This window comes from Pangasianodon hypophthalmus, chromosome 6 (assembly GCF_027358585.1).
Source record: "Pangasianodon hypophthalmus isolate fPanHyp1 chromosome 6, fPanHyp1.pri, whole genome shotgun sequence".
NCBI classification, from domain to species: Eukaryota; Metazoa; Chordata; class Actinopteri; order Siluriformes; family Pangasiidae; genus Pangasianodon; species Pangasianodon hypophthalmus.
Window position 1 is genome coordinate 23,247,141 of NC_069715.1, and position 21,605 is coordinate 23,268,745.

Below are 21,605 nucleotides of genomic sequence, written 5' to 3' on the forward strand. Positions count from 1 at the left end.
CTAATAAAGCTAACGGTCTTAATTAGATTAGAAGATCCACAGTTTGGCTTTTATTGAATTTCTTCGGAATACTATATTACTGTTTTATTGTCTGCGTAGTTGGTGTTTTCAGCTTTCAGGATGCATTGTAACTCATGCACCATGCCAAAAGTATTCAAAGGTCATGCTAGGCCTGCTGCCCCATCCAATTTGTAACTTGCCATCTGCCAAAATGGATAATTCTAGGTGATTTTTATGGTTATTATTGTTTTATTTATTTCGTGCGGTTTCAAGTGTTCCAAAAACCACTGAATGGAAACAGATTGGTGCAGAGCCAGAACCGCAAGAACTGTAATTAAAGTTCATTGAAACCTTTGGCTTTTTAATTAAAGGTCTTAATTTATACCCGCTCATCAGGCAACGGGCATGTCTGAATGATTACTGATTCTCATTTTTCTTCTGCATGTCGAGCCGTGTACTGTATGCTCTGGAATAGTGGTTAAAGCAGAGAAAGAGAAGGCAAAAGCACTGAAATTACAGTATGCATAAAGTATTACGAAGGACCCTGTGATTTGTTGTGGAGAGGAGATTGCTGTACTTTGCCAAAAGCAGAAACTCATTTGTTGTGTTTTTCTGTTCATTTATTTGTGCAGTGTAACAAGATTGATGGTTCCAACAGGCTCGGTCATATGTGTTGCTCTTGTCAAGCTGGTTCTCGCTCTGTACACTTAACCTGGCTTGCTTTTCTTTTCAGAGGAAGGTATAAGCTTTGTGCCTGAATTGTAGTGATTGGGAGGTCTCTTTGTGAATAGTGCACTAAGCCTGCTGTGCTTTCATCAGATGAGCGCTTCGGGTTGTTGTCTAAGCCTGAAGTTTTGTGATTGGGAAGTCTCTGTCTGAATAGGACACTGAGCCTGGCGTGCTTTCGTCAGAGGAACGCTTTGGGTTGTTGTCTAAACCTGAATTGGAGTGATTGGGAGGTTTCTGTCTGAATGGTACATGGAATCTGGCGTACTTTCATTAGAGGAGGATACTGGGTTCTTGTCCAAGACTAAAGTGGAGAGATTGAGAGGTTCCTGTCTGGATGTTTTGGCCAGTGAAGATTTTTTAAAAGGTCAGCGAAAGTCCATACTGATACTCTACAGGTGGTACATGATGTTGTCATTAAGTTTATTAACTCCTCTCATTCAGATGTGTTTGAATTGTACTCTTGACTGCATAGATCAAATTTAACCTCACCTGATTTAGTCCATCAGCATCTTTAGGTATTTCTGGCATTTGGTACCAGCTGGTTTAGATTAATATTAGACTAGTAAGTCTTTGGTGGTGAGGTTGAACAATTCAGATCTTATTTGTGGCACTCTTTTCTTTTCTAGACACTGTAATACTACAGGATTATTTTAGATTAGAGGGTTTAAAAGATTTAAGAATTATCTCAAGCTTATCTTAGCTAAGATGTGCCATAAACTCTTGAATCTGCATGCTGATGTTTGATCTTGTGCATTTTCCTCTGAGGATGTTAATGTGCATGCTTTTTACTTTTTTTGTTAGAAATTGGACAACCTCTCTAAGTGTCTGGGTTGAATTTTAAAAAACAACAACTCTTAACCACAATGTCGTTTCCTGACCGGGTGTCAGTCACTGCTGAACATAAGTACAGTGGGGTGGTGCCTCTTCCAGGTGTAGGCGGAGTTGTGGTTTAAGTGGCAGTATAAGTGATGACAGCTCTTCATATGTATGCACTTTGTACTGTTTTGACACTGTACACAGTCCTCTGAAGTTAGCTCACCATTGTGACGGGACCCTCAAGTGGAACCCTAGATTGGCGCTGGGGTATGTGGGACTTGAAATTACCACTGGTGATGAGGTTTAAGATTATGCTGTGAGAAATTGGCAGTGGATTGGGGCTGGGGTAAGTGGGGTTCTAGATTGGTGCTGGGTTAAGTGGGGAGCTGTAGAATGGAAGTGGGGCCCTAGATTGAGATTATCACTGAGGATGGGGTAAGTGGGGCATAGCGAGATTTTAAAATGACTCTGGGATTAGGACTCGACTGTTGCTGAGTTAAGTGAGACTTTGGAGTGGTTTATGGACGCGTGGGACTTTAAATTGGATCTGGATAAGTGGAACTTTATAATGGCTCTTAGGAAAGTGGAGTTCTGGATTGTGATGAGTAAAATGCGAACTTTTTACTCTGGCTCTGGGGTAACTGGAACTGCAGAACAGTACAGAGTTAAGTGGGACTTTAGAATGACTTTGGGGTAACTGAGACTCTAGATTGGTGCTGAGTTAATGGTACTTTGCTGTGGCTTTAGGCTAAATGTGGCTGTAGATTGGTGCTGAGGTAACTGGAGCTCTAAAACTACACTTGGGCATTTTGGGGCTTTCAGATGGTGCTGGAGAAAATGAGGCACTAGATTAGTGCAGTGATAATTAGAGATCTTATTTGTGTCCTTTGCTTCTCCAGTTGTCTTCACAGACCAGTTAGGAGAAGATGACACCCAGTTGTTCAGGGCTCATTTTGGGATGCAAATGTATTCCTGTTTTCTGCTGTAAGAAGTTTTTTTTTTTTTTTTGGTCTGTGTAGGTTTGTTCTCTTGAAATTTAAATGTAGGGTACGTTTTTCACATTTTTAAACAAGTAAGACTTGTTCTTTTTAATCTTTACTGTTGCTTCTGTTCCGGCAATCACTTTTGCTGCTTTTAAAACTTGGCTAACTTGATTGACTTACATAATACGTACTGAAATTAAATTTGTTGAAGGGTCTGTTTTTTAATGTTTCCTGTGTGTTTTAGATGTATAAAGCTTTTCTCTTTGATTGCACATTGTATGCCTTGTGTGTCTGCCCTCTACAATTGCAATAGCAGTTCAAAAGGGTAGAGCATTCTCTCTCTCTCTCTCTCTCTCTCTCTCTCTATCTGTCTATCTATCTATCTAGTAGTATCTCATTGGGCTCAGGTGATAAAGTGATGAGTACAGCGTCATTGTTATTTTTAGAATAGCTTTTCCGTGGAGACTGAAAGGGGAGGTGAGGGATGGGTGGAAATGCCAGGTCAGAGCTGGGTGTGAAAAGGGAACGGCCATCCTCACACTCATGGTATTTGGATAGGAACGTTTATCTGAGAGGGACTGGAGGCCAGAATTGGGTGTTTGAAAGGGACAAATGTGGGAAAATGGCACTTTATTGGTGAGAGAGAGGCAGAGAATTGTGTGTAAGTGGCATTTATACTGTTTATAAAGATTTTTACTCATTCATATCTTTGAATAGTTTAGTGTTAATTTTAAGAATGTATCTCTACACCAAAATGTATGAAACTGCTTATAAGAGTGGTAAATGTCTTGAAAATTATAACATGTAATTTATACTCTCCACCTCTCTCCCACTTTTCACTCTCTAGTCATTTTATGTGAGTGACCACCAGTATGTCCAGTATGTTGTTTCAGATCCAACTGTACATGATTTAGGCTAAAAATAACAAGTGACTACAGTGCCTGGCCAAACCACTGACCAAATATAGATCACCTGCCTATTTATGTCATACTACTGGTCATGGCTTTTTTTTAAATAAACAACTCCAAGCTCACAGTTCTTTTCATTCATAAGGGAGCTCAGCTCTAAGTGCTGTTTACCTGGACAGGGATTATGACACAGCTGTTTTTCATGATGTCACCGTTGCTGTTGCTGATGTGTGTCATTTTGTCAACTCATCTTGTCATGTTGTTCTTTTACAGATCTTATGTTTATAGAAGAACGTGTTGAAGATGATGAAGAACCACCTTCGCTGCTCAGCTCTTATGTTTTTTATGGTAAGCATTTGGCCTGCCCTGATTTTCCACTTTATGTGTCAGATTACTGCATTACATTGATGATTGAAGTATTGCTGAATGTGTGTGTGTGTGTGTGTGTGTCTCTATGTCTGACAAGTAGTGATTTTAGTGCATGTCTGTGGTACGTCTGTCTATCTATCTGTCTATCTATCTATCTATCTATCTATCTATCTACCACTATGCCCTTGGAAACACTGGAAAACACTAGAAAAAAAGCAGCTAGAGAAATGGCAGCACTGTCAGCATGGTGTGTGAATTCTGGCTGACGAACACCATGGTGATGAACACCATTCTTTCGCTCATAATATTTCATTGAGTGTGCAGCACTTGCTCCATTGATGCCACAATGCAGCCTCTGTAGGCGTCTCTAGAGAACAAACAGAGCTCATAGCCTTCCTTTATGAACACTCACACACTGAGCTGAAAAAGGCTCTATACAGCAGTGCTGATTCAGAATCACTCAGCTGGCTAACATCCTATCAGGACATTTTTAAGGAGCTGAGCAAGGTCCTTTTTGAGAAACTGTAAGGAGGAAACTAAAATGGTTTGTCTTCCAAGCACAGAGTGAAGGCGAAAGCCAAGAAGTGTTCACTGTGCAAGTTTCCCGAAACTGTGAAAGAGCCCTAGGCTAATGTGTGTGACAAACACACACACTCCATCTTACACACACAGATGTAGACAGATGAGTCAGAAGTTCAACAGGTGCTGGGAAGCAGCCTTGGGCTAAATTTAGCTGAGTGGCAAAGAGAGTGTGACAAACCAAAAATACCACTACTGTATGTGTAAAATAAAAAGAATTCACAGTCTGTGTGTGTGTGTGTGTGTGTGTGTGTGTGTGGATACATGTATTTGCACTGTACTGTGATGTTTTTCTATACACTTTAAGATCAGTTGGATTGTTTGCACATCCATATAAGTTTTAAAGTGGTGTGTGTGTGTGTGTGTGTGTGTGTTAGTGTACTAAGCCCAATTTGTTTACATTTGGCTGCAGCTGCTGTGGCCGTGGGTGGTGCTGGCTGCTCCATGTCAGACGGGTCAGGCATGTGTGTGTCTGCACTGTCCTGCTGGACAGGAGCCGTCCACGGTGAGGGACAAAATAGCCACACATCACACACTTACGCAACCAAAGAACCATCCAAAATAATACAGTTTATGTGGTGTGTTTTAGGCGTGCAGTGAAGTGGAGTTTCCTGATGCAGTGGTGGAGTGTCGTCGCTGTCCACCAGGCACTTTCTCAGACTCCCACGGTCCAGATCAGTGCAGTGTACACACACAGTGCAGGAGCCTGAACCGTCAACTGGTATCGCCCGGGACCTCGGAATCTGACGCAGTGTGTGGAGCCTGTCTGCCTGGGTAAAGCTACCGAAATGCACATTTGCTTTTATTTATTTGTTTGGCATGTTCTTTTATCAAATGTGACTTGATAATGAATGGAATGATTGTTGGCATTCAGGTTTTACCCTGCACTGAGTAAACGGAACTCCTTCACCCTGCGTTCTTGCATGAGGAGTGAGTACTTTTATTAATATTGTTTCATGGCAAAATGACATTTCACCTCTGTCCTATCAGGTTATTCATAACAATAATGATTAATCAATAATGAATAATTTAACACTTTTTATACATTTAAAAGGGTAATTCATTATAAAGGTTCAACAACAACAACAACAACAATAATAATAATAATAATAATAATAATAAAAAGAACAAGAATGAATGTCAATTTAAATAGCAGACAGTCTGTGTATTTAAAATGCAGTTAATGTAAAAGTCAAAATAAAATATTTGAGTCACAATGTAAATATAATAGAAATAAATAAACAAATTATTATTATTATTATTATTATTATTATTATTATTATTATTGTTTCTGCTGTTGTTGTTGTTGAACCTTTGAACCTGCTGTTCTTATTTATTATTTGCTAATAATAATAATAATAATAATAATAATAATAATTATACATACAAAATTATATAACCAACTTATTCAAGCAAACAGAACTAAAATATTAAAAATCATTTAATAATTATAGTAGATCTAATAAAGAAATTGTTAATTTATTATTAAATAATAGATATGATTACTTGGAGGAAACCAGGAGAAAAACTATTTAAAAATGCTCCTAATATATCTTGAAAAATGAACTTAAAAACTGCTACTACTAATAGTAATATTCATCTTTTTTCTTGGCTACGACATCTCCTGTGCGTCTATCCCAGCATCTCTGGTGCGTTTGCGGCGTAATGCGGGGAAGAGTGCCCGAGCGGGCGGAGCCGGATCAGGTGGAGAAGGAGTGGGTGGGGCTAACAGCACAGCTGTGCATGCAGCAGAGGAGAAGACTACAGAGTATGCCGTGTTTGCTCTCGTCCCTGTGTTCTGTGTGACGGGCCTGCTGGGCATCCTCATCTGCAACCTGCTCAAGAAGAAGGGCTACAATTGCACAACAGAGAAGGAGAGTGCAGAGGTGGAGGCAGGTGCGCTGCAGAAAGAGGGTAACCATGCACACACACATACACATGAGTACCCATAATCTATCTCACTCCCTCTTTCTTTACGTACTGATGCTCTGATGTTCACACACACACACACACACACACCCACACACACACAAAATGTACTTCTACACATACATACCAAATACGAATTTCGATTAAAAGGCCAAAGACAGATGTGGACATACTTCTGTTATGTATGTGTACTTCAGTGTGCATATGTACATCACCTGGAAAATACATACACTTTCCAAGTAATATATACGTTTACCAGAGAGCTGGGAAATGGCTGCATATACTCAGAACTGCATCTTCCTGTTTTGACATATTTACCATGAGAACTAACCAACACCCAATTTTCACTGTTCTAAACAACTTTATTCATACCCTCACCAGCCACTTTAATAAGAAAGTAATTTAATAAGAAATCAATTAAATAATTGCTCATACATGCAATTATCCAATCAGCCAATCCTGTTGCAGCAGCACAATGCATAAAATCATGCAGACACACGTCAGACATTGTTCACAAACATTAGAATGGGGAAGAAATATGATCTCTGTGACTTTGACCATGGCATGGTTGTTTTTGCAAGATGGGCTGGTTTGAGTATTTTAGAAACTGAAGTCTCCTGGGATTTTCACACACAACAGTTTACACAGTATAGTGTGAAAAGCAAAAAAAAACAAAACTATCTAGCGAGCAGCAGTTCTGTGGGTAGAAATGCCTTGATGATGAGAGAAGTCAGAGGAGATCGACCAGACTGGTTCGAGCTGGCAAGTCAATAACTTACTTAAGTAACCACTCTTTACAACTGTGTTGAGTAGAAAAGCATCTCAGAATGTTGAGGCAGATGGGCTACAAGAACAGAAGACCACATCAGGTTACACTCCTGTCAGCCAAGAACAGGAATCTAAGGCTACAGTGGGCACAGGTTCACCAGAAATGGACAGCTGAAGATTGTAAAAAAAATTAAAAAATAAATAAAAAAAAAGATCAGGTGATGTTTTTCCAATCTTCAAAGCTGCCCAGTTTTTCGGTGAGCCTGTGTTTACTGTATCCTTAGATTCCTGTTTTTTGTGCTGTCTTTTGTGGTCTGAGTTTTATCTTATTAATTAATGAGAAAGTGAGTTTATAGCAGTGATAATGTAAGTGATAACAGGAACTAACAGGAACTGTTGCAACATTAAATGTAACTATAAACGGATAAATAGTAAATTTATTGGTGTCAGTAGAAATCATGCAGTGATGTTTGTTGGACATGTGTAGGAAGATCATATTCATGTATGTGAAGCTATTTAGAAGAATCAAGCCCGGTGCACAGAGCTAATCCCTTGCTGAAAGTGATATTATGTGAGTGAATACAGGTCATTTGGAAAGTGCAGTTATGCTCCCATGTACTTCTGGTTACAGTTGACAAACCTGCTGAGACAAAAACTAAACTACACTACAGCAGTAGGAGCGTCTGCCTTCTACATTATGTAAAAAAAATGGCTTGTATGTCACACTACCTGGTAGAGGGGGAAAAATTAGGTTATACGTTCAGGCAGAGCAGCACATGCGTATAATGAAATCATTGTAGCTAGGTCTGTTGATGTGAGTGATTGCGATGGCTGGAGTGTAACGTTCACCTCGTTAGCTCCAAACATAACTTGATACTCTGTCTTTGCGTATCCTGATCAATAATTTAAGCTTGTCTCCTGGCACTGTGTGTGTGCTGGAGTGTCATATTGGTGTCTGTGTTATTGTGTCCTGTTGCTCCTTGGCTGTCTTTCATGTTAGCCTTTAGAAATTTCCCCTACATAGTCAGTCAGCCATGAAGTTTCATGTCTGACATTTGCAGCAGCAGATGATGACCACAGATTTTTCTTGGGGCAAGATGACATGAATAATGACATAGCTGACATACAGTAATACAGTCATCCAGTATACAGTCTAGCAGTTTGTTTTGATAGAGCGGGTGTGTTTCCCGTCATCAGCGAAGCTCACACAGAAGAGCTAATATGATTAACTGGGGATACAAGGTTTCAGCAAAATTTCCAGCCCGACTACATTCCAAAACCACACAAAAGACCTGAACCTAGTGCCAAAAATATAAGAATTAGAAAACAGTTTTTGCGTGAGAGGAAAAGTACATGCATTTATGATGTACAGATATTATCACTCTCTAATCCCCCTTGTTGTTGTGAAATATCTCATACAGACTTGCTTGTGGGATTTCTGAAACTTTACGACATACTGTTCTCTATGAAAATAGATACATATTTACTAGTGAAGAGTATCTGATGTAAGATATCTATAATTAACTGTTATACTGGAGATTCACTGTCCCAAATATAGTTTGCAACTGAAGTTATACATAGGATGTAGGTATAAATACCATGCAGTAATCCATACATTGAAGAGTTTCTGAACCTTATGTTCAACGCTCTCTGGAATGCATTGAGCTGCAGCCCCTGGCTAATCGTGAGAATAAATAACTTGAATTCAGGTTTTGCTGTGTGTTCTCTGTCAGCACATTCATTATAGAAAGAGAGAACCCTACAGTAATAGCGATACACTTCCCATAATTGTTGGCTGAATTAGCAACATCTATAGAAGCAAACTTAAGACAACAAATATATCTTGGTTTATTGGCAACATATTGGGTAAAGAGAGTATCTTGTACATTCTCTTTTTGGCTTAACTATTCAAGAGCTGAAAATTTGGCCAGGGGAATTTATTTTCAGTGGTTTGGATATATTGTGCCAGTAAAGAAATACCAACAAATATAAAATATCCCATGTTACCTTTGCAGGTAAATAAATATCTGTGTTCCTGATGGCTACATAATATAATCAGTTATTGTTATTTATACCACAACACTGTTGAATTTTCGATTTTGTTTGGTCAGAAGGTTTTGATTAATTTTCTATAACAACAGCTCTGATGGTAGTTGCGGGTGCGCTCATTCTAATGTTATCATTTCTATAATAACGGCTAATTCACATGGAGCTTGAATGGTGGACACTCACAATCAAATCCTAGTAATAAATGGGTTAATAATTTACTGTAATTTATACAGAGATGTTTACTGAATGTTTTTGGAAGGAGTCTCCAGCGTCAGCGGTTTGTATCAGTCAAAGGTAAAGCTGTTTCTTTAGGTTTTGCTCCACAGGAAAGGATCTAAAATGAAAGACATTCCTTTTGGCAGTTTCTCTGTATCAAGCTGCATTTTTTTGTCTTGTTAACTTCAACGTCTGTTTGTAGCTACTATAAAAAAGAGAGTGTAGATCTTTACATGTGCAATAACTTTCTTATTCTAGCATCTGATTAACAGAGAAAAGAGCAAGAGATTTGTCTCGTTCTAGTTGCATTGTCCCATTTAGTGCGAATGTATTAAAGTTCAATGCAGTTGTCTCGTGGCCCGACAGCTTGCAGTGAATTACATTCCTGAGTTGAAAGAGTTTGTATTCCTTTGAGTCTAATCCAGCACTCTGTGGTGTGTGTATGTGGAGTGAAAGAGGACAGCCAGAGGACAGTGAAGCTTAGAGGAGAGAAATATTGGGGAATTGCTGCATGCAGTATATGAAAAGTCACGATGCAATGCGGTGAGAATGTGTGTGCGTGACAGAGAGAGAAAGTAGGGGGAGAATTGAGGATGGAAAGAAATAAAAGGCGTAAAACAGAAAGGGGGAGAGGTTATAATATAAGGGAGGAAGTCAGAAATCCCTAGTACACATAGCTGATGATTGAGATGAAAAGTACTTTTCAGGCACAATGAGTCATTCATGCAATAATGTGGGAGATATTTTAGGTACTTTGGATTAATTTTACAGGCAGTCAGGAAACCAAGTAAAAAGACACACAAAGTAGAAATGCATTATTTTAAATGCAATGCAAACAACATTATCCTGTGAAGGTATACTTCCTGCCATACTGTCTGTGTTCCAAAAATTGTAGTTAATCTCTTGAATAAATAGTTTGACTGACTTAGTGGCTAATAGTTGTAGAACTATAAGCACTCACCAGCCAGCTCTCGCCTATCGCATGACAACTAACAACTGGCTGTCATGTGCTTCCATGTGAAGCCAGCTAACTGCATCTTTTCTTGCATTACAACACACTCAGAGGAAAGCAGTATTTGCCCTCTTCCGCATACACAGCACCCACAGTGTTACTGTGATTGACAGGGGAGAGAGAGAGTAATGCCATCCCTCCCACCCAGAGAGCACAGCCAATATATCTGCCTTGTTGGAGTTAAAACTCACAATCTCCCAACAAAAGGATGAACACTTTTCTGTTGCACCACTTCCTATAACTATCTTGAACCTGTTTGTTTGCAAACTTCTTGTAGCACTTGTATCATGACCATCTTTAATATCTCTGTTCTTGGATTGAAATATGCTTTACCCTTTCATATCTACATTTACACATTTACGCTTTGTCATACATTCGTCTTTCGTAGACCTCGAGATTCAGCACAACCACACAGCAACTAATGACATACTCAATACACACCCCTTTGCACTGTAATAGGACTGAAAATTAAACAGTGGGTGAAAATCGATCTATATATGGTATACTTCACTTGGGTGGGCACAGTGGTGCAGCAAGTATCGTTGGCGTCTCACAGCTCCAAGGTCCCAAGCTGCTGAGTTTCAACCGGGTTCTCTGGTTTACTCTCACCTCCTAAAAACATTTTTTATAGTTTATAGTGAAAATAGTCTCAGTGTTACTGTTACTGACATGTATGATTATTGTCCCGATTACATGATTGACAAGCATATTGTCAATCCCGATTGAGTGAATAACAATATTGCAGCAGTTTCAGTTCTGCATGAATAACAGTATTGTAATCGTCAAAACCAGTATGTGTATGAGTGGGAACCAGCGGCAAGACAGCTCTGGGGTAGAAGCTATATCTCAGTCTGATTGTGCATGATGGAATGGTCTGGTAATTTCTACCAGACAAAAGGAGAATATACAGGTGTTGATTGGGGTGTGTGGTGTCCTTGGTGATGCTGAAACATCTCTTAATGTAAAGAGCTTTATCTGTAACATGGTCTAGGTACAAAATGAACAAGCAAAGCACCAGGCAGCAGAACAAACTATTAGTTTTTCAATGAGAACAGTATACTTTAGTATATATTAATTTTATTAATGTGTGTATAAGCCACACAATGAACCTATGGATCCCACGGGGAAACAATAGATTGTCCCGGGTAGATTAGAATAATAGCAGCCGTCAGTGACAGTGTTTAACCAGGATGAATAGACAAGAAGGCTGAGTGGGCTATTCTCAGAAACCCCCATGCATACACATACATCTCTGGAATTCTGCGGGGGGGGGAAGAACAGTTACCATAGAGACCACTGCACCATCAGGCAGTGTCATGGGTCAGCGGGGACAAAGTACAAGTGATAATGTGGGATTTCTGAAAGTGCTTGGTGTGTATGTGGTGTCATTTACCAAAATGTTTTGACCCGGCATGTGGCAATTTTCATTTTTATATCATTTCTCAGCCATACTGAGTGATTTCCCTGCCATGTTTTTGTCCCTACCTAGGAATCCTACTGTTAGCAGTATTTTATGTACCAAATATTATATTGCTGCGGTTGTAAGGAACATATAAATAGATTAGATTAGATTAGATTAGATTAGACAAAGACAAAGACTCTTTTTTCATATTTTATGAAAATAATCATTTTGATGAAAATAACTGTCTGGCAGACATAAATTACAACAAATCTGGGTGTTCACTAACTTGACTTGTGTGAGCATCTGGGGCAAAGCAGTTAATAAGGAACACTTAAGCATCTGGGGCAAAGCAGTTAATAAGGAACACTTGTACATCCGCACATTTATGCAGTTATCCAGCAGTGCAATGCATAAGATCATGCAGATACAGGTCAAGAGCTTCAGTTAATATTCCCATCAAACATCAGAAGGGGGGGGGAAACGTGAACTCAGGGACCTAGACCGTCATGTGATTGTTGGTGCCAGACGGGCTGGCTTGACTATTTCAGAAACTGCTGATCTCCTGGGATTTTCAAATCCCAGCAGTCTCTAGGGTTCACAGATTGGTGCGAAAAACAAAACATCCAGTGAGCAGCAGCAGTTCTGTGTGTGGAATTGCCTTGTTGAGAGAAGTCAGAGAAGAATAACCAGTTTGGTTTGAGCAGATAGCAAAGCCGTTATGTCTAATAACTACTCTTTACAACCGTGGTGAACCTTGAGGAGGATGGGCTACAATACAGAAGACTACATCGAGTTCCACTCCTGTCAGCCATGAACAGGAATCTGAGGCTAGAGTGGGCACAAGCTCCCTGAAATTGGACAGTCAAAAATAAAGATGAAAAAGACCAGGTGTTTTTTTCATCTTCAACTGTCGTTTCAGTGAGCCAGCTCCCACTCAGATTCCTGCATAATTTTATGTATTGTGCTGCTGCCACATGATTGGCGGATTGGATAATTGCATGAATGAGCAGGTGTACAGTTGTCTAATAAAATGGTCGATGAGTATATATTGACTACTTTCTCATCTATATAAAGGCAATAACTAGGCAAGTCAGGTATTTTTTTTTAGAAATTCTACTGATTCTATTAATTATATAATGGCCAGTGTGTAATGAGATGTCAGCTGTCTGATTCTGAGCTGCTTGTTCTAATTTGATACAATAATATAATCCAGGTCAGTTGTATTTAGTGAGCAGTTGGATGACATGGCCTATTTATATTAAATTGTGGTGGCATACATGGTGTATATCCACAGGTTGTAAGACATTCAGAGAACCGAATTAACAATACATCTGCATCATACCGCTATACTATACTTGTGTCTGCATGTAAATAGAGTGCTAAGGCAAAAAAAAAAAAAAAAAAAACAATTGAGTTGAATTCTTTGTTAATCAGTCTCCTACCCTCAGCATTCTGTCATCTGGATGATCGGATCCTGAAACTAAAACTTTGAATGTGTGTGTTTGTGTGTATAGGCAATCCTTGCCCTTATGTTATAGAAGATCAGAATGAAGACACCATAAGTGCATTGGTGCGCCTCATCACAGAAAAGAAAGGTATTTTATTGTCCTTTTTCCTTATTATTTATAATAAAAACAGTTTGTATATGTGCAGCTGGCTAAAACTTCAAGTCTGTGTGTGTGTTTCAGAAAATGCAGCTGCCTTGGAAGAGTTGTTACTGGAATATGAGAAGAAGCAGACATCTGGTAGCAAAAGATCCTCAATCAAGTAAGAAAGCAAACACAATTTGCTACCACTTGAAGAATAAATGATATTTATTACCTATGTTACCTATATGCTTACAGCAGTTCATGCTAACAGTGAGGTCATGCTAATGTAGGTACTAATTTAACAAGCCAGTTTGATAAATTACCTGATGATATCATCACAGCTGGAAGGATTGATGTGGTTTGGCAGGGCAGCACCCGGTCCCAAACTGAGCAATAATGAGAGCCGCGCCTGCTAATAGTCCTGGATAGCTTAAAAAAGACTTAAAGGTCATTTTAAAGGATTAAAGATTGCCTATTAGTTTTAAAGTTTTTAAAGCAGGAATCAATATTGTGTATGATCAGTGACAATTGGCGGTTTTAAATAAGTACTCACACAGCCACTGAGCAGTGACTGAGCTGTATAAATCATCATAAAAGATGCTTGACAGTGGATACAGAGATGTAAAGTAGGGTCCAATAGTCTGAGTGCACCATCAACAACTAATGCATATTACTTGGTTATTTGAGAATACACTATTTAATGTTTAAAAGATGAGAAATCGTATTTATCTGTTTAGAAAATGCTTATATGGAATCAAAATCTCAGAATATCCTATTCCATCAATAGCTTAAGTTTTGCTGTAACATGTGTTGTGATGTGTCAACTGTCTGATTCACATTTAGGAGCTACAACTGAGTTGTTCTTAGCTGTTATTTAATTCAGTAAAAAAACTGATTAAATTGAATTTTATAGTTGAGTGAAGTGGCCTATTTATTGAAATGGAGTTACACACAGTAAACACTGTATGAAACAGGTTTACAGGAATTGGGACGGGTGTGTCCCTTTCTCATACACACCTGTCAGTGTTCCTGGGATAATATGGTATTTACTGTGACTCTGGTCCAGATAAAGGTGTTACTGAAGATGAATGAATATATATTTTTTTATTTTTTAATGTAATTTATGTGTTATGAGACAATGTGAATCAGTATTGGGCACACAGTTCATTCATTCATTCATTCATTCAGTACCTGCTTTATCCTGGTTGCAGTGGATCTGCAGCCAGTGGGACACCAGTCCATCGCAGGGCACCATGCTCACACACATTCACACATTTATTTACACATAAGGGTAATTTAGCTTAGCCAATCCACCTATGTTCGTGTTTTTGGTAGGTGAGAGGAAAATGAACCTAAACTGAAACTGAAATATTAGTTTTACATAATGAGAAGCCATGCCTCGTTCTCCAGCCAGGCCACGCCTCCTTCACACAGGGACTGACAGGCACAGAGTCCAAGCCTCCTTCAATTCAGCTTAGCAAGGAAAGAAAGAACTGAAATCTTGTTTGGCGAAATAAAAATTGCATTAGATTTAGAAATGCAGTTTTATTTCCTAACATTGTGTCTAAATTGTTTTACAAGTAATCTTTTGAATTTTTTAAAATACAATTATGATCCACATCATACTAGAGAGTGTCAGAACCTGCTCAGTAACTCGTTCCATAATGTGTCGTTGTGTCACTGTTTATTATTCCACTGCATGCAGAGGAAGGCCGCGTGACTCACACACACTTTCTGATGTAAAGTTCAACAGAAATGTACTGGCCATTTTGCTGTCCTCACTACTGCCTGTATGAAAAGCCTTCACTACTGTACCCTCCAGCTCTTAGCTGTCGTTTAAATTCACTCTCTTTTTTGCTTGAGCATGCAACTTTCCACCCACACACACACAAAAGAACAAAAAGCTACAGCTTTGCGTGTGATGACAGGGGCCCTGTATCAGTTCTGTGAAGCTCATCACTTTTATGATATCTATTATACTGTATATTTAGTGTTAAATAGCATAACAGGAAAGAGTCTAGATTAATGAGCACTTGTTTGTACTCTTTATTTGCATTTCTGTCTGTAATTTCCATTCATTATTTGTCTCTCTCCATCACCCATTCAGTTTGGTTCAAGAAAGCTTGACAGCATCCATTACAATATTGCCAAATAACCAATACTGAAACCAAAATGAATTGAACTTTCACATATGGTGGGTTCTAATATCTCTCTCCCTCTGTTTCTCCGTTCCTCCCTCAGGTTCCCTGGCTTCCTCCAGTTCCGCTCGTTGCCCAGGCTCTGTACCCACCATCAACACCTTCACACTATCAATGGTTTGGCCCCACATTCTGGTCTCGGCTGCTCGCGCTGCAGTCAGAAGAAATGGCCACAAGTGCTGTTGCCCCTCACCATAGACACAAATAAGACATCCTGTGCCGCATCTATCCCCTCCTCACCTGGCGAGGGCAGGGTCCTCAATGTAGGAAGGTAGGGGAATGGGTTATACTGTATATGCCAGAGATTGATAGATATCAGTAGTCATAGCAAAATTGACTATCAAATCCCAACACTGACCTTCTGACCAATTAGATTCAAGGATTCAACAGCTGTGTGATACACAAATACCAATAAATAGCAACATTCACCATCTAACACTAAGAGAAACAAAAAATTCCCCCATTAAATTACAGATCAACCACCAACACTCACCAACATTCCACATTAATATACAATATCTTCTAAAATACCAGTACTACAGCACCAAACCCACCATCTAAAAATGCTGTGTTTTGGTGTTCGTTGGAGAATGTCAGATTTGTGCGTGAAGTCATGCCCATTATACTACTTGTATAATGAAAGGAGATGGCCTCAAATACACTTATCAGATCATCTCCCTGATCATGACCTTTAACACCACTGATGCCTGATTGGCAGGTTCCAGGTGGCTCAGATCCTAGAGGGTGACCCTGTCTCTGTGGAGACGACCCCAGCAGAGTCCAGTGACACCGATTCGATAGACTCTACCAACGTGGAGCCTGCTGAAGAATTATCCCTTCTGGGCGTGCCCTCTTCTGCGAACTCTCCCTCCTCAAAGAGCGGACAGGATGTGAGTGACTGACAGAAAAATATCCACAGCTCCTCTCTTTCCTTTCACACTAGGCTTCTTTTTCTCTCTCATGACCTGTCCTTCTCTTTTTCTCTCTTACACAAAGGTTTTATTTCAGTGAGTAGTAAAGTATACATGTGTGCATATCCCTATGTGGCACTCTGATTGTGCGGCAGAATCAATTGTTTTATTTGCATACATTGTCATCTGTTGCCAAAGCATTAATAATAATAATAATAATAATAATAATAGTGATAATGAGATGTGATGGACGGGTATCCTATCCCGAGTGTATTCCCACCTTGAAATACATGTATATATATTACTACCAGAGGCACACAGACAAATATTTTTCTGCATACTTTATGTGAAAATGATGCATACATTCACTATTATTTACACAGTTCTTTATACGAGATTGGCTTAAGATAAGGCTACATTTTTTTCTATCAGGGTATGACTTGTATAGGTACTTTGATGACCATTTGACAAACTCTGTTTTGCTCTGTTTTCATTCCCTCTTACTCAAACTATAGTTTCCACCTCAGATTTCCCCCATTAGTTTCAGGCTTTCTGAATTTCCCTATGTTTCTGTTGTTTCCGGGAATACTCGTCCTTCTCTCCACATCTGCTCTCTCATTCTCTCTTATAAAGCTTACACAGGCTTTGTGTAACATCCTTTAATTCTGTTAACTTTCATATCAGATCTTTAACACATTGAAACACTTTTTATCATATTTGTGACACTCTTTAATATTATTTCAGTCACTAGTATAAAGACCTATTTACAGGCTCCTGGATGAACATTTAGTTTCATGAGATGGATTCAAGGATGGTGGATAGATAGATGGATAGATGAATTGGCAGACTGATAGCTTGACAGTTGTCTCCCTGTTTCTCTCTCTCTCTCTCTTTTTCCCTGTAGATGTATAGATGGATGCAGTAGCTAGCTAGTTAGTTAGCTAGCTAGCTAGCTAGATAGATAGATAGATAGATAGATAGATAGATAGATAGATCCATAACAAACATTTAAGAAAAACGATTTTCTCAGAATGTACAAATAAGACACACACAGGATAACATGCTAGCTAGCTACCTTGACAAAAATACTAATAACCTGCTAGTATTCTTGAAAAATATAATACAATAAGGAATGCCACACTGAACATATTCTTTTTTATTCTTCTTTTCTTTCCTTTTTTTTTTTTTTTTCTCTCTCTCTCTGAGGCAATCTTTTGAAAACAGCATTAGCAACAAGTATGCCCCAGCTAATATCACAAGCTAATACTCCCTAAGTCATACACCATCAGGTGAAGTAGAATCAGAGCACTGTATTAACAAATATATATTTTATAATGGATGTTTACCTCAAATGTGAATACTGATGAATACTGTCATAACATTTGTGGAGGGAAAAAAGTAATTACTAAAATGAATTGCCAAAAAGCCACTTGCCTGCTGAAAAAAACAACAGAATCCATCACAGAAATTCTAATGGTTTCCAGTACAAATACCATTACAAACCATCAGCTAACCATTAAAAACATTACCATTACCATTATTGGTCCTTAATGGTATCCACTAGACATAACATGCCACCAGTAGAAGGCCACAAATTACCAGTAGAGACCCACAGGGACCATTACAGTTTCCACTAAAACCAATACAATTCCCATTAATACCATTAAAAATTCTATGAGAGTTTCTTCTATGAGAATTTTTTTTTCAGCAGGGTGGGTTCAATGCCATTTCTGATAAACAAGCTGGCTATGGTTATAATTACAACAGTTTTTAAAAACAAGACAGCTCACTTTTTAAAGAAAGCCAGGATAAAATCAGAGAAAACTGTATATTGGGCTGGTGAGGTGACTTACCCCTCTTATGTGTCTGTTCATCAGCTGCCTTCTGCTAGTGCTGATTCAGCAAGTCAGAGCTGACCTCTAGTGTATGAGGGGAATAACTGCACATATCAACATTTTCTCTTCTCAAAATCTACAAAATAAATAGTGACAGGAAACATTTCTGCACATCTTTTGTGTAATTACTAGAACTTTTTCTTAGAACAATTATGATTAATTGCATGATTTTATTCAGGGAAAGCTCAACAACTTAATATTAAGAAGCCTTGTCTATACTGTTCCTTTATTGACATCTTGTTTTTTTTACCCTCTCATTAGATGAGTGAGTGAATGAACAAGTGGGAGAAAAAGTGAAGCATCCATCAGGACTACGTCATCAACACCACATTGAGCACAACCTCATCGGTGGGCTCCTAAGGAAGTGTCGAGGCTGAAGCAGGATGGGAACTGTATTCACCCCTATGGGGAGTTAGCCTTGAATTCTGGAAAATAGGAATTGGTCTTTGTAAGTGTTTTTGAAGCTATGTTATTATGTTAAAAAAAAGAAAACCATTTGCCTCAGGCCTTGCGAGCTGAGAGTGAAAATTGTAAGTGAGAAAACTTTCAAGAGGAGAGACGAGACCTGGCATAGCAGCCTGATGCAAAACGTGAAATATAACTAAACATTATGGAAATTGTAGTGTAGATCTTTATAAATGTCCCGCCATGTAGAGTAAATCATTGCCCCTTCTTAAAGTTAAACAGTGGGCCAGTAAACATACAGAGAATATCCATCAAATGTCTTACTAATACTGAATAAATATTAGTCGGCTGACATTGATAGATCACATTAGATAATCTGACAGGAACAGATATCTCAAACACTCACCTTTTTTATCTTCCAGCCTCCAAAACAGGTACAGCCTGTCATGCAGTTAAACCACTTATTTCACAGCTGTAAATAACTCCTAATATGTATAGTGTAGCAAGTAGGCTGGTATTAACATTTATTTTGTATTAGGAGCATATGAAGCTCTTTCATGCTATAGACCTGTGCAGGGGCTTGATGGGTGGCATTAATTTTGTTCTCATGAAGAGATAATGCTCACCTCCTTTTCATGTCTGATTTGCCTGAATAATATGGTTCAAATTCTCAATGCATTAGAGTCAGCTCCTGCCTCTGAAGGTGGAATTGGGTCATGTTTTAAGTATTAAGATCAGAAAAGCTATATGCGTTATGCGTTTAGTTATATTTAGCTGTGCTGCTGTTGAGTATTAGTGTCTGAGCATTTGCTTTTAAATCCTGATCCTTCCACTTATTGTTCAATATATCAAACCGTAATGTTTTTCATGCCCACTGATAGGGGTGGTAAGGTTTGAAATTTTCACGGTAGGATAACCTAGTCTAAAAATATCACGGTTTCACGGTATCGCTGTATTAAGCAACCATTTAAAAATGCACAATTCGGTGGTGAAAATGATAGGGAAAACTTAATAGGAAAGTTTTTTGGCAACGACTTTTCCATAAAATCTCCTAGCCAGTATTTATCACATTGTTAAAAAGCTAAAGCTAAAAAAAAGAGTGGCTTAAGGGAGTCACAGCCTGACACAAAAGGGACCACCAGAGTAAGGAACTTGATCAGGTAAAAAAAAAGAAAAAAGAAAAACTGTAATAGATGGAAATGCATTTTTGTGGGTATTTTGAAGAAATGAACCATAAGGAAACCATCTGATTATACACTGTGAATAACCGTGAAACCACGACACCGTAACAACCCTGATCAACTGGGGCAGTAGAAATGCACTGCAAATGCCTCAGAAGGCTTTTTCATGCCACCTTCCTCCTCCCGAGGTGTTTAGGCCACACACTGCGCTCATGCACGTAAATCAATACATAAAGCACTTAATTAGCTGTGTGAGGTGTGAAAGTTCTGGGAAAAAGCTCTGTGTCCCTTTACGACTGTCCTAGGCTCTTCTTCCTCCACTATCTTGATATTGTCAAGCTATTAGAAAAATTAGTAGCAACACATTTAGGATTCAGCTTTATTATATTTCATCTTTACTAAGAGGCCAAGAGGTAAATACATTTTTAAATAGGGTTCCCTCTTGAGAGAAAGACTGAGCTTCCTAACATAGCTAGCTTTGATAGCTTACCAATGCTAGCAAGATAATTTCATACGCAGGTTGCACTAGCTATCTTAATTTAACCCTGAGAACATCTTGTTGCAATCTACTACTCGAACACATACAACTGCTAATGCAAACAGTAAAGCAAATGGTATTTCTGAGACACAGTTAGCACAGGTTGTAAACATATTAGACTCTTTGCGAAAAGGCATGCTGGTGTAGCAAATGCTTCACTATAACAATATGGTATTTGTTGAATATCGCAAAATATTGGTACATGTCTAACCTAGAGTTAAGCTTTTGTTTTAAACTAAAGAGCAATATAAGGGGGAATTAATGGCCCATCAAACCACTGTGATATCCCATGGTGCATCATCAAAGCTACCTCCCTGTGTAACTAGTTATCACTTATATTTACCTACAAAATTTTTGTTCATTTTTTTCATCCTTGCACAATTTAGCAAGAGGCCTCTGCATGTGTGAGAGTTTACACTGAAACGATGGCCGCTCGAAGCATAAGAATTTTGTTTTAAAGTGAAGATACTGGTGGTACACCTGAAATACGCACAAGCACACGCGTGCATAGGCCTCTGCTTAGACAAAGCCACGAACCAGGTGATGAAAATAAATGAACTTCATTGATTCTGGTGTATGGCGGATATTATCACTCCTCTATTTAGTATAATGTTCGCTGGAAACCACAATGTGAAAATACTATAGTCGAAAACTAAGTTATCATGTGAATTGCATTGGTATTCAAACATTGAACAAATTTCAGATTTTCATGTTGTTAATGTTTTCCTTATTTTATTCTTATGTTTATTTTTGAATTTTGAAAACTCATGATGGCAGATAAAGCTACAAGCAACACTGTTACTGCTGTCTATATGCACATTTTATAAGGAATAGAATTTTATACATAATTTTCCATTCAGCCCTGATAAAAACAGTATTTTATTCTATTTTTAGGATCTGACATCTGTGGGTTCTACCATACTTATTAAGGTGTTAATAACCAGACTGATGTAATGAGAATGGAAAGAAAAGATTCTCTGCATCATTATTGCTTTTTATTTATTTTCATTATAACACTATAAGCTTTTTCTTGATATTTGTACTCTTTAAATAAAGGATAAGAATTGAAGAAGTGTGTGACTTTCTGAATTTCTGAAGATGACAGTTGATTAGCATACTGATTACCAT

General features: G+C 38.5%; 1 protein-coding gene across 9 annotated transcripts in view; it reads left to right on the forward strand.

Annotated features, from left to right (window-relative positions):
- Positions 1-21,549, forward strand: part of relt (RELT TNF receptor) — a 36,014-nt gene extending 14,465 nt beyond the window's left edge. For 3 of the 9 annotated variants that reach the window (XM_026914306.3, XM_026914308.3, XM_026914305.3), the window contains exons 3-12: positions 3,710-3,784; positions 4,797-4,889; positions 4,974-5,158; positions 5,259-5,314; positions 6,026-6,298; positions 13,275-13,355; positions 13,449-13,527; positions 15,591-15,818; positions 16,266-16,437; positions 18,615-21,549. In XM_026914306.3, the coding sequence (XP_026770107.3) occupies positions 3,740-3,784; positions 4,797-4,889; positions 4,974-5,158; positions 5,259-5,314; positions 6,026-6,298; positions 13,275-13,355; positions 13,449-13,527; positions 15,591-15,818; positions 16,266-16,437; positions 18,615-18,626 (1,224 nt within the window). In that variant the 5' untranslated portion in view covers positions 3,710-3,739 and the 3' untranslated portion in view covers positions 18,627-21,549. Of the gene's footprint in view, positions 1-1,711; positions 1,813-1,909; positions 3,190-3,709; positions 3,785-4,796; positions 4,890-4,973; positions 5,159-5,258; positions 5,315-6,025; positions 6,299-13,274; positions 13,356-13,448; positions 13,528-15,590; positions 15,819-16,265; positions 16,438-18,614 lie in introns of those variants that run through there. The other 6 variants (XM_026914307.3, XM_026914309.3, XM_026914310.3 and 3 more) reach the window with 6 other exon arrangements.
- The last annotated feature ends 56 nt before the right edge of the window (positions 21,550-21,605 follow it).